The sequence below is a fragment of the Coturnix japonica genome, chromosome 9, assembly GCF_054131305.1.
Source record: "Coturnix japonica strain WE chromosome 9, WE-NBRP24, whole genome shotgun sequence".
NCBI classification, from domain to species: Eukaryota; Metazoa; Chordata; class Aves; order Galliformes; family Phasianidae; genus Coturnix; species Coturnix japonica.
This window is the reverse complement of record NC_140671.1, coordinates 17,722,796-17,735,580: the sequence shown is the minus strand read 5'-3', so window position 1 is coordinate 17,735,580 and position 12,785 is coordinate 17,722,796. Positions and strand designations below refer to the sequence as shown.

Genomic DNA, 12,785 nt, shown 5'->3' with positions numbered 1-12,785 from the left:
ATAATCTGCATAGTAAATACATATGTAATACATGCATATAACCTGATCTTGTTGAGTGACATCACGATATGTTAATTGAAATGTCTTACCATAAACTCTTTTTATCAGCTTGAGTCCTTATTTATGCTATATGAAAAACTTATTAATTCTAGGCTGTCTTAAAGATTCTGCTTGTTTCTACTGTCTATGCTTTTCATTCAACATGAAATATAGGAGCTGGTGGAAACTGAGAGGATGGAAGATATCTCCAAAGACTATGACCAACTATGTGACGGTCAGCCATTATTTGTGTGTGTGTGTGTGTGTTGAATATCCGTGTAAATGTTGTCACATTGCTAATGACTTTGAGTCTTCTGTGTTTTGATTTTAAAACATATCTGCATGTATTTGTATGTAAATATTTCAATGGAGATGCTCTATTTCTTTTAAAAGAGCTTTTGGTCATGGGAGAATCTTGATTTGAGAATAATGGGAGCTAGTAGGGAGTTCATCTGTAAATTTTCAAACCTTCAGATCTGTGTGCAAGGGATAGAACAATTGAAGTTATGCGGATGACATTAGAAGAACAAGAGGTAACGCAGCTTGAACAAGATGAAATGCTTCAAGCTCAGTTAGAAGAGAACCAAAAATTAGCTTCAGGTAATCTTTCCAGGGAAAGGGAGCAGGGATGCAAAAGGGGTTTAGACGTACTGTGATAGCCACTTCCATTTTCATGTAACTGTTACTTAGGCATTAACGTTCCATAGTAAACAACAAATCTCTTGTAGTTAAAGGCTTCTGTTATTTCTTTATGTCTGTAGCAGATAAAACCGAAGCTGCTTTAGTAAAAAGTCATTGGTGTGGTATTTCAAATATATATTTGAAATGATATGCTATCTAACCTCATTTTGTGTATTGAGTAGAACTGATTGCATGGAAACACAAATACAGTGAACTGGAATACCAGAGCAATGGTGACTGGCAGCAAAAGAACAACGAAAGTGATGAGGCAAATTTGAATGAAAACAGTAGAGAATTAATAAAGCTGCAAAAAGAGCTGGAGGTAACTTAACTTCAAAGTTGTAACTTGATAAAGTAAACTGTTATATTGATTACAGAAACTTCCTGTAAAAGCTGCAGTGCAACATGCAATAGAAACCAGGTGCAGCTTTTTTGTGGTACGTTAAGAATGGCATCACTGATGCCCCCATAGTATAGGAAGTGTAGCCTTCCCTACATTATGCTGCCATGAGCAGTGCTTCTTTTGCTGGCCTCTGAACAGTTAGTTGTCTTATCCCATCTGATGTTATTTTTTGTTATTGTTGTTTGTTTGTTTTTTTAAATAAAAGTAATGGGCTGGCAGTGGGAGTTTTCTAAGTGAGTATACAATAGGTTACATCCACTCTGTTAGTGGAATGGTTCTGAGCTTCTTTCCTCCTTCACCTTGAGTAAGCTTATTCATGATATTTTTTTTTAATGCGCAGAGCCAATTCACTTTTTCAAGAAGAGGGGAAAGTTGAGCATTCATTGCTTCATTCTATACCACGTCAATGTGCTATAAGCAGAGTATACTTATACAACTGTTGTTTGCAAGAAAGGAATACTAACTCAAAGCAAATTGTAACTTACGGTGTATTTGTCAAAACTGTTTTCTGTTAGTTGCTTGGGCAACTAATATAAGCTATCGAAATCATCATCTAACTTTATCACCAGGAAGCCTTTTTTGTTGGGCTGCGGGTCTACTAATTTTCCTTGGTTAAAAGACTTTTATTTTTTCCAAGCAGTTTCTCAGGTGCTCTGTCCTATATATGAGAATGTCTGCCAGTAGGTTTGATAGGAAAGGAGACTACTCCTACAGTGTAAACTATGTTGCTTTTCTTTGTCTTTCAACCCTGAAGGAGCTGAAAGTTTTTCTACAACTGCTGCAAGGCAGCGTAAAGTGTTAGAAGTTTTTAAGTTAAAAGAGTTTTTCTTATACTGACTTTTGGTGTAAGTTCTGTAAAGCTTGTGTGAACATTTATAAAGAAAAAGAGATGTTTTATGGAGGCTCTCCAGTCTGAATAAGAAATACTGGAAATGATTATTTTTTAATGGAAAAGAACTAATGATTATCCAATACCTGCCTTTGGGAATATTCTGTAGTAAAAACTGCTAATGTTTCTGTTATCTTGCAGAAACAAGTCTATTTAATGATGACCTGGCTTTTAAGACTTTTATTCCTTAATGACTCACTATTTCATTTTTGGTTTCTTTGAAATAGGAAAATGAGACTAAGTATCAAACTGATAGAAAAAAGTGGCTGGAGGAGAAAGAAGAGCTCCTAAATCAGATAAAAGAAGCTGAGAATCTTTGCAACAAAGAAATGAAACAATTTGCTGAGGACCGACAACATTATGGAAAGCAACAAGCAGAAATCGTAAGTGATGAGGTCCTGGCAGAGTTGTCTGGTGCCTGTAGTTTGGAGACAACTACATACCAAGTATTAACAGTAAGGGTGCATAAGAGCAGCTTGTCCAAGTCCCCTTGCTTTCTTATGTGGCAAAGCCCATATGAGAACTGCTTGATTTGGAAAAGGAAGGAATGGGGGGGCCACAAAAAGAAAGATCTTTCATAAGTGCATAATGAAATGTCACGTATGTGGGACTAAATAAGAAAATTACAGTTGAAAAATAGATCACTATTTAATGAGGCTAAGAAAGTATTTTGTACAATAGCTTTTGTTTGTTCTCTTTTCTGCAAAGCAGAAGGCCTTTAAGCCTTTATAAGGAAGAAAAGGCAATTGAGTTTCTAAAGAAACCCCACAAACTTCTCTCCAGATACTGAATAAAAATACTTGGTCAAACGGCCACAGTTTTGCTCCTTTATCACTTTCCAAATAGTGACTGAGAACAAAGTCACTAGAGTTACTTGAGCTGTTTGCTGGGCTCTTGTCATGTAACTTCTTAAACATGTGAATCTGTACATTCTGCAAAGATTTTTTTACATCTGGAAGTAGTTAGTCCCGACTTTCTGGACCTGCAAGCAGCATAGAAGGATGTGAGGAGCTTAGTATTATTATCACTTTGTGACTTTATTTTCCTAAAGCTCATTAGTAATCATTAAATGAGCAAATTGAAGTTCTTAAATAATACCAATATTTTTTCACAAGGAGAGTAATGTAGGTTGTCTAATAGAAGCATGGTTTTGCTTCTGTAAGTTTGTAGTGCAACTAGTTCTAGAGCTCCTGTGGATCTTGAAGAGATCATACATTTACTAAGACTGTAAAACAGTGCTAACTACCAAAGTGTTAGAACAGTTCAGTGTGTAGTAGGTGATGTTCACTGTTCATCTGTTCTTCATTTAGGAAAGACTTGTTGCCCAGCTGGAGGAAAAGGACCGTAATCTTCAAAAGTGGCGTGAGGAGAGAGATCAGTTAGTAGAAGCTTTGGAAGAACAGCTCAAAAGTTTGGCTTTAAATGAAAGCTTGGAGCAGATGAAACATTCTCTTTGGGAAAAGGAAAAGAGTGAAATGGAGAAAGTGCAACGTATAGAATCGTAAGTAACCACTGAGTTAACTAAGAGCCCTTTGAGAATGAACTAGAGTTAAAAATAGTTAATGGGAACATCCCTTCGACTTAATGCATCTGCATGCTTATCAATGGCCAAACTACTACTTTAGGATGCTTTGGTATGCTACTTGAGTTCCAAGGGAAAACAGGAGTTTGCAAGGAAATAAAGAATAATATGGGGATTTCTGGTGGTTTTCTTGTACATCCCTCAGAATAGCATCTGAGTAATTTATTGCTTCAGCATCTGATTATGAGAAGCAAGCTGAAATTCGAAAGTAATTGTTTAAATCTTGTCACTGGTCTAGATAGATTTAAGAGTCTATTGACAAATAGAAACCAACAGGCAGGGCATGGATTAAGCTGTAATTGCTGTTTCCATGAGATGTGTAACAGTAATGTTCTTTGTCTCTTTATTTTTAACATAAGGCTAGAAAATATTCTTTCTGAGAGTTCTGCCCTTGTACTGAATTTGAAAAAAGATTTGCAGAGGAAAGAAGAAGAGTATGCAGATCTAAAAGACAAACATTGTGATGCCGAGAAACAAATTCAGCAACTACAAAGCGAGGTTTGTAGGCAACTGAGATATTTTTTTCTTTAAGATTATGCTTGGCTTTCAGCTGTTAAAACTTCTCAAACTTTAACTATGAAGCTGGAAATTTCACACTAGTGTGGCTAGCAGCAAATCTTAGGTAAAGATGCCATTGAAGCTCTAGAGGGGACCAGAAGTTAAAACATGGTTTTGCATAGATAATGAACAGAGGAAAGTAAAGTTGGTTGGTAGTCTGGAATAAGGTTTGTGAAGAGAATAGCTAATCTGCCTCTGGAGGGGACTTGTTATTATCTCTACATTACTGGTGACTTGCCATTGGTATCCGTGGTAACTCCAAAGCGTAAAACCTAAGTCTTGTGAAAAAACGCTGATAACTGGGAAGAAGAATGCTATTTACTTGAAGAGAAATAGACTAATTTCCAGAGGCTCTTTAATATAAGCATGTATATTTTTTTTCTTCAATTTCAGCTTCAGTGATGTTAATAGTTAAAATTTAATTATTAAACAAGAAGATATCTTAAAACCCATTTTGCAGGATCTTAGTCTGAAAGTTTATTGGGTGTGCCTGGGGTGGAAAAATGAAGCTTAAAAATGAATTCATGTCTTCCTTGGTAACCTTGCACTTGCTGTCGTTTTCCTACTCAGCACTTGTTTGTGAATTCCTCTTTATTTAACAAAGAAGTATCTGGCCAGGTTGGATTACAGAAGTCTTTTAATGAACCGTGAGCTGTGCTTACATTACAGGTGTCCACGATGCGTTCTGTGGAGGAATCCCTCAGGAACAGGATGGATGAACTTGAAAGGATTAATAACCAGTTTAAGGATGAGCTGGATTATAAAGACTATACTATCCAACAACTTAAACATGTATTTTTCTTGCTCTTAATTTTTATTACATGAATGATGCAGGTTTTCCAAGCAACAGGGAAAAGGTTAAAAAAAAAAAAAAAAAAAAAAAAAAATTGGAGCAAAATGAAAGTGGCCAACTGAAATTAGTGGTAGACCATGAAAGATATTCAAATAATTAGTCACTACAGAGCACTGGCAGATTGCTTTAAATACAATAATCTGCATAGTAAATACATATGTAATACATGCATATAACCTGATCTTGTTGAGTGACATCACGATATGTTAATTGAAATGTCTTACCATAAACTCTTTTTATCAGCTTGAGTCCTTATTTATGCTATATGAAAAACTTATTAATTCTAGGCTGTCTTAAAGATTCTGCTTGTTTCTACTGTCTATGCTTTTCTTTCAACATGAAATATAGGAGCTGGAGGAAAAGGACCATAACCTTCAAAAGTGGCGTGAGGAGAGAGATCAGTTAGTAGAAGCTTTGGAAGAACAGCTCAAAACTTTGGCTTCTAATGCCATACAAAAAGAGACAGAAATAGCAAAACTGAGACAATCTGCCTTAAAGGATTCAAGCAAGGTCAGCTCTCCTTTCCTCCTACCTGATTAGCTACCCATAAATTCTTTAAGACTCCTGTACCTGCTCTTTGTATTCTGGGTGTTCTTCTGTTCTTGAACACTGTCGTATTGACATCATGTGCAACTAACCAAAAAAAGCACCAGCTTTTATTTTTGTTCTTCAGAAACAGAATTTCTGTTAATTACTAAAATTTCAATTTTTTCAGTATTCAGATAAGCAGATGTCAGTTTGATGCTTATGATCCTACAATCATACTGGACATCTGTAGCTTTTTCCGATAATTCACAGCATTTCCGGATCCCAAGCTAGGCTCAATACTCAGACAGTAGTTCTGTCTCAGGTTTCTTACTTTCTTTGCTTTCTCTGAGGTAGTATCTACAATGGCATGAAAAGACAGAAGGGGACGTGGAGAGAGATTAAGGGAAGCATCAAAAAGCAGAGGGGGGATGATCTCTGGAAGTTGCATTTCTTATTTCAACATCCAGCTTTTAATCAGGATAGCCAATCTAAGCCATAGCATAGAATTTCAGAAGCTAAACAGAAGACTAAATGAGTTGTGCTCTTTTGAGAATGTTTGGATTCACTTTCTCTGAGAAGAAAGATGTTCTCATAGCAAAACTTCCCCTACAACTGCCAACTTTCTCACAGTACCGAGGATTTGGGAACAAATAAAAGCTTGGGTTATTATATCTTAAGGGAGATGAAGGCTGAAGCACATAAGTAAAATAGAAGAATCAAAATATATTGTATTACAACTTCCCAGGCAATTCTGTGACTACTGCACTTGTAACAGTGACCGTACAAATCCGTGAAATGTTACTGTTCTTGAATAGTTAAGTGTTCTAGCCTGTAATTCTAAAACTGATGCTACTAAGTAATTGCAATACTGCTTGTGTGTGTTAATTCCTTTTGCCAATCCCACAACTCAGCAGTTTTTACTGTTTATTAGGATAATGCAACTGTGATAGAAGAGTTAAGAAAAGAACTGGCTGACAATAATGACTTTATAAAGGAATTAAAACAACGCATTAACCACAGTAGCCCTCAGTGTTTGCCAGAAATACCTTTACTTGAAGAAAGACAAAGTAGAAGGAATGACTCTGTAAATGAAAAGGTATGATTATATTTATAGAAAGTCAGTACTTAACATCTTGTTAACCCCTTTTTGTTCTTCTATTTTCCTAGGAGATACTGGAGCTAGAATCATTTTTCTTAGCATATAGTCCTTTAACTACATATTCAGTGATGAGTACTTGTTGGTTCTTTTTGTCTTCCACTCAAACATGAGCTCTCATCTTCTCAAAAATATTTTATTTACTAGAACACCATCTCTCTGTGTACATTATGGAACTTTTCCATGCAGTTTTCCATGTATTCGTATGTGGATGCTGAAGATTAGGCAGAGGTTTAGCCTTTGGTGTTCTAGCATAGCAGCTGTGAGCGTGCAGAGTATGGGGGGAATGGATGACAAAAAGACCAGCGTTACAGATTTTGTCCCTAAATAATGTCTCGCTTTCTCTCTTTTGGAGGCAGAATACTGCCTGAGACTGTTAGTGAGACCCAGTAGGGTGTATCTGAAGATCACACAATGAATAGATGTTACTACCTTCCCACACTTGTGCTGTGTTTCAGCTTACGTGTTCATGTGGCGTCTGAGCTTGAGGTTTTACACTGTAACTTTAGAAAACTCGAGATATTTTGGAGGTCTAATGCATAGCCTAATCTTTACTCCTTTTAAATATTTACAGCCTAGGAAACAACAAAGCAAAACTAAAACTGGAGAAAGTATTCCATTAAGATGCAAATCTGAAGACAATTATTTGTCACGTCGATGTACTAGGAGCCTCACTTCATTAAATAAATTTGAGGTTAGTATGAAACTTCAGATCTGAAAATGTTGTGATTGTATTGCTTTTGATAAGGAATGAGTAGGAAAAGATCTCATGTTCTCTAAACAATTCCCAAGTTTTAATTTATTTATCCCTTTCAAGGTGATCAGATCACCTGTTTTTATAGCCTTTGATAGGAATAAAAGCTGTTGAAACAATTGTGTGATGAATTTTTGTCAGGTGCTGTTGAAAACTCTCCTCATGTTAATGCTTATGAAGTGGCTCATGATTAGATAAGTTACTTGGAAAAAATTCATGGAGCCACTGAAACGGGCACAGCAAATTGAACTTATTTTCTTCCTCTGCAGGATTTCTGGAGATTGTTTTGTTAGCAGATGATGTTAATCATTCCTATATAAGTTTTTAATTGCTAACTTTCATAAAATAGCAGTTACATATATTTTAAAAACAAAGTATTTATTAACCAACTTAATTCTTGGAAATACAGTGGGTGGTGATACTCCATTCAGATTCTTAGCAGAGCCTGATAAAGTGGCTCTGACTACTTTTTGTCTTTCTACAATCTTTGGTAACTTTTTGAGAGGAAGAAGACTCCCCTCAGGGGGTCGGAACAGTGTAAGTAGTAAAAGCTGCTAGTCTGTGTTTGGGACACTGGAGTTTGCTAGTTACTAGCAGCAGTAGAAGCAGCCATCTACCATTTTCTGATGTCCCCAGCAGCCTGTCTTCCATGTGTTCAGCCAGCATCTGAACTCATTTTTGATATGCTAGCTGAATTCCTGCCATAGAGAAGGAGGAGTCCAGGTGATCTCAGTTCTGACTTTGTTGTTCCTGTTGAGAAAAACAGGATTGGGTGGATTGTGGACAGTAAGTGCTGCTGGGGAAATGCATACTGACATTTCCCTGTCACTTAGCTGTGAATTTGCTGCCATTTGACCATGAGCAGGTACATGATAGCCTTCAGCTTAAGTACGGTGTCATTGCTTGAATGTCTGTATTCTCTCCAGGGAAAAGATAGCAATGGAGTTCTTTAATGACTTGTACTGGGCTTGCACCTTGCCAGCTGGACCTTACTTATGTAAATAACATCTCTAGTGTAGAAGAGAAGGGCAAATTCCCTAAGATTAAGCTGGAAGTTAATCGAACACTTGAATCAAATGCTCCTGTTCCTGCCCAGTTCTGACACAGCAGAGTTGAGATGAAGAAAATCGTGTCAGTTCTACCACCATTCTCTATTAAAAAAAAGCGTAGTTGTCTGTGCCCTTGAGAAAAAATGACTTGTAAAGTATCAGGCTCAGTTTAACATGGAGAACTTTTTTTGTGATCATAGATTGGAAATAATTTTAAATGTAACAAGTTCTAGGAAAGAGGGGTAAAACTCTGCTGTAACTGAAATAGACTCCTTCTGTTACAAGTGTTCTTACAGCAGGAAAATGGAATGCTTACATATCCTTTTCCAGATGCTTTATAGCTTTTTAATCTCATGGCTACCTTAACACTTGCACTTAAAATTCTTCTGTGCTATCAGGAGCATTTGGAAACTGTCCTCGACTCTTCTGGAGTGTCCGCAGAAAATGGCAAAACTAGTCGGTTCCCAAAACCGGAGCTGGAAATCCCACTGACACCTCTGCAACCTGATAAGATGGAGATAAAGCAGCACGGCAGCATGATACCTTTAGGAGTGAAAATGCCTAAGGCAAAAAAGAAAAGAAGTGATGACATGGATGAGGTATGACCTAGACCCAACAGAAAACAAAATATCTGATGCCTTTTTACCATTCTCATTTAAGCATTAAAAAAATGCTATTTCTACCTCAGTAAAGTAGTTGAAGAATTTAATCAATGAACTGCTTTAATGAACAAAACTAATAGCCAAGCTCAGTGATAATGGTTTAAGAGAAGGGAATTTCTCTTAACTCCATTGTGTATTTTCTTTGAAACCTGAAGACATAAATCAGCTTTTTAGACATCATGAGATGTCTAATACTGATATCTTAATATCCTGTTTTTATAATTGAATGCTTATTTATTATTTGATTTACAGTGGAATAGTTACCACTAGCAAATACTTCCCTACTATTAGCAAAAGTGTTTAAAGTGTTCACTTTTGTGACATCAATTGTTCTTTCCAAAAGAATCATGGCTGAAACTTGTCTTATTTTCCCAGGATTTTGTGAAAAGTGAGAACACGAAAAATACAAAATCTGTCATGGCTTTTAATTCACCCTCTGCAAGTGACGAGAAAATGGTTGTTTTTTGTTCTAGTTTTGAAGCTAGCTTGGGACTTCCTGTAATTGTGTGGTCACACGAAAGAAGCAGTGTCTTATCCTTATGTGTATACCTGAATGGGAATCTTACATGCTTATGAGCTCTTCCTATTAAATTCCATAAGCTAACCAAAGGGCAAGTCAGTCTGTCCCCAGAGCGTGTAATGGCTGTACTGTGTAATGATTTGGAGGGAAGGATATTGCACACTGAATAGTTGGGAAGAGAAGCTTTAGTGTATTATCGTGTGCTTTTGTAAGTGAAGCCCTTGTATTAAACTAAGGTTCATATCATTAATATGCATGGCAGTTATTAAAAACAGATGTTCACATGTGATAGCAGTATCCTTGGCATGGTCAGAGTATGAGTAGTAGATTTTTCCCATCTGTTGTCTTCTGTTTTGTATGTTTGTTTATTTTATGTAATTAGAACAGCTTATGTAAGAAACAACTCCACAGCTTGGGAGCTACTTTTAAAGAAACTACTGCCTTATTAAGAAACTTTAAGAAATGTATGCCTTGAAATAGCTGAGATTTTGACAACTCCCTAAAGGGTATAAAATTGTCTACATTACTTGCCGTTGTGGTATCATCAGCATAATGAACAGAGGTGTCAGTAGTAAAGCTCAAAATGTCAACTTAAAATAACGCTGAACTAAAATGAAGTTTAAACAATGCTCTTGTTTCACATGTTCACATCTCTGTTGAACAGAAATCCGGAAAAGACTACTTCCTGAGAAAGCGAGTACATGCTTCAAGACTGACTAAAAAGAAGGATGAAACACTGCAAAAAGTTGGAGATTTTATTCAAAGCTCTCCTTCTATTATACACTCTAAAGGTTGGTGTAGAATAAGTTTTATTCCATGTTTTCTAGACATTGTAGAATGGCTTGTTTCTGCTGTAGGCTATTAATGTATGTGTTCCTAGAGGACTTGTCTGCCATGTTAAGTTGTCTTGTCCTTTGATTTATGAAGTAAATGCATTTATTCGTCTCTTCAGAGATTCATTATTACATTTGTGAAAACCTACAAGTATACAGAGAAAGTTGGTTCTGTCTTGTGCTTCTGTCAGCACGAAAGTTAGGCCTGTTGTTTAACTCCTGCTGAAGTTTCTGACTTCCAGCGACTTCTGAGCCATGATTGTCTTTCATACTCCATTTTAATGCGTGCTTTAAGCTGCCGTAACTGAACCTATAAACAGTTTCAGCTATAGAAGCAATAAAGAGCCTCTATGAACAAATACAATTTCTGAGTATTTTCACTTAAATTTTACGTGTCATTTATAAACCAAGTTTGTTACGAAGCTTTTTTTGCATTCATTGATTTAAAGACTCACAAAACCAGTAAGTTGATTGGTTTATGTATCAAAACAAATTTCTTCTAGCCAAGAAGCTGATGTCAGCAGTAAGTTCTCCTAAATCAAACGAACCTGAAAGTCTCGAAGAAGGAGAGACCAAGCCAAAACAATGCAAAAGGAAGCTGTATTCCACTGTCGTTTCTGGCCCTCTAGATATACCTGCTTCTTCGGTAAGCGATTATACTGTAGTCTTGGCTTAAAATAAACTACTAAGGAGTCCAAACAGACTGGAGGTTTCATCTATTTGCAGGAGGAGGTTGAAAGTACTGAGGTATTTCTTTATTCTACCAAGTCATTCTTGTTGGTCTTCCTGCTGTTCTGTTTTAGTTTGTCCTCAAAGATCTCTGTGTTTGGCTGGCTTACAGTTTACTAAGTAGGTGATGTAGCAATCACGGAGATGTCTTCTAATTTGGAATCATAGATAATTTCAGTGTGTTGGAGTGGGATTATTCTACTACACGCTTTTCTAGAGCACAACTTAGACAGCTTTTTAGGTATGCTTAAACTATGATCTCCTGTCTAAGCCAACTTGCAAAGGATCTGATGCGCCAGTTTCATGACTCTGTCGGCAGCTATTGTGCTAAGAACATTCTTGCTCTGTTGGAACTGCATCTTTTAATTATATTAGAGTCCTTTTTCTGTTCAGCATAGTGCTCATTTGCCCATACTGTAATATCCCTCTGAATTTTTTGATGATTTGACGAATGATAGGGGCAGAAACCAAAATGTTATTTTTTTTTGTTAGAGGATGAAGAAGATGAGAATTTCTTTTCTCACTGTAGTTCTGAGAACATGGAACTGAACCGAGAACTGAAATTCTGGTCAAGTCATAGCTACAGGGATTGAGGCTAAAAATGTTTTCTGAACGCTTCATGTTTCACAAAACAAGTATTATAATACTCTTTTGAAAACAAGTATTTCAAAATGAAAGCTGCCTTCAGGCTTTCCTCAGATGTGTGTGCTTTTTTAAGATAAACAGGATTTTGTACATTCTCCATATTTGTTCCTTGTGATTAAGCTGCATTAAAATGATCTCGGTATCCCATAGTTTTCTGAATAAAATATAATAAGCAAATGCCATTCTGAAATCCATTTAGGGGAAGAAATATGTTTGCGTGTGTCAAGAAGAGCTTGTCAGTCTTGTGTGAAAAGATGAGTAACTTTTGAAATGTTTTCTTCAGGAATCTGAGGAACAAAAGAAGGAAAGTGATCATCTGATCATCAAGCGACGGCTGAGATCCAGAACAGCTAAAAAACCTTGAAGAAGCGTGTTTGTTCCCCTTTCTCAGGACATACTTTTATCGTATTATTAAAACTGGTTGTTAATAAACAGTAACAGTAACTCCGTTGTGTTCTTAAATTTGTATATAGGTGTTTGTTGCAGAACGGCGGGAGAAAAGCAGACGACCACACCTGTCATTGACATATGATCAGCGAATCTCATTTATTCCTTGGCTGCGTGTACCTTTATAATACGGATAATTAGCTCATACATATTGCAAAAGTGGAGCTCATCATTGGTTCCCAATTACATACTATCCCCGAGTATCTTAACAGCTTGTTGTTATCAACTGAAAGCTACTCCCTTGCTGAGTTCCCAGAACCATGGCTAGTTTCTCACCATCACAGGGCATCCTGTTGTTCTTGCTGTCCTTGCAGGTGTTATGGCTGCTTGATTAACCGCACCGTGTTTACGACCCTTCTCAGCTAACTAGCTGTAAAAAACACTCTCTACAGGACCCCACAGATTACCTTCAGAATTCAACAGTTAGTTCTGTTTCCTTTCTGAGTGCATAACAACC

The 12,785-nt window shown here is 36.7% G+C and overlaps 2 protein-coding genes and 1 long non-coding RNA gene across 3 annotated transcripts in view; all 3 read left to right on the top strand.

Moving 5' to 3' along the window:
- Positions 1-3,517, top strand: part of LOC146759719 (kinesin-like protein KIF20B) — a 123,821-nt gene extending 120,304 nt beyond the window's left edge. Inside the window, exons 3-7 of the mRNA XM_085509857.1 lie at positions 214-274; positions 514-639; positions 903-1,042; positions 2,240-2,395; positions 3,323-3,517. Of these exons, the coding sequence (XP_085365983.1) occupies positions 214-274; positions 514-639; positions 903-1,042; positions 2,240-2,395; positions 3,323-3,517 (678 nt within the window). The remainder of the gene's footprint in view (positions 1-213; positions 275-513; positions 640-902; positions 1,043-2,239; positions 2,396-3,322) is intronic.
- Positions 3,518-5,359: 1,842 nt separating this feature from the next.
- On the top strand, positions 5,360-7,368 carry LOC146759718 (uncharacterized). Its single transcript, XR_014932021.1, has 3 exons — positions 5,360-5,515; positions 6,465-6,629; positions 7,264-7,368. It is a non-coding gene; the product is annotated as an uncharacterized LOC146759718 (long non-coding RNA).
- A 1,259-nt stretch (positions 7,369-8,627) lies between these two features.
- Positions 8,628-12,325, top strand: LOC146759717 (kinesin-like protein KIF20B). Its single transcript, XM_085509631.1, has 5 exons — positions 8,628-9,091; positions 9,530-9,610; positions 10,339-10,465; positions 11,011-11,153; positions 12,165-12,325. The coding sequence occupies exons 1-5, from the start codon at positions 8,846-8,848 to the stop codon at positions 12,243-12,245; spliced, it is 678 nt and encodes a 225-aa protein (XP_085365757.1). The 5' UTR covers positions 8,628-8,845; the 3' UTR covers positions 12,246-12,325.
- The last annotated feature ends 460 nt before the right edge of the window (positions 12,326-12,785 follow it).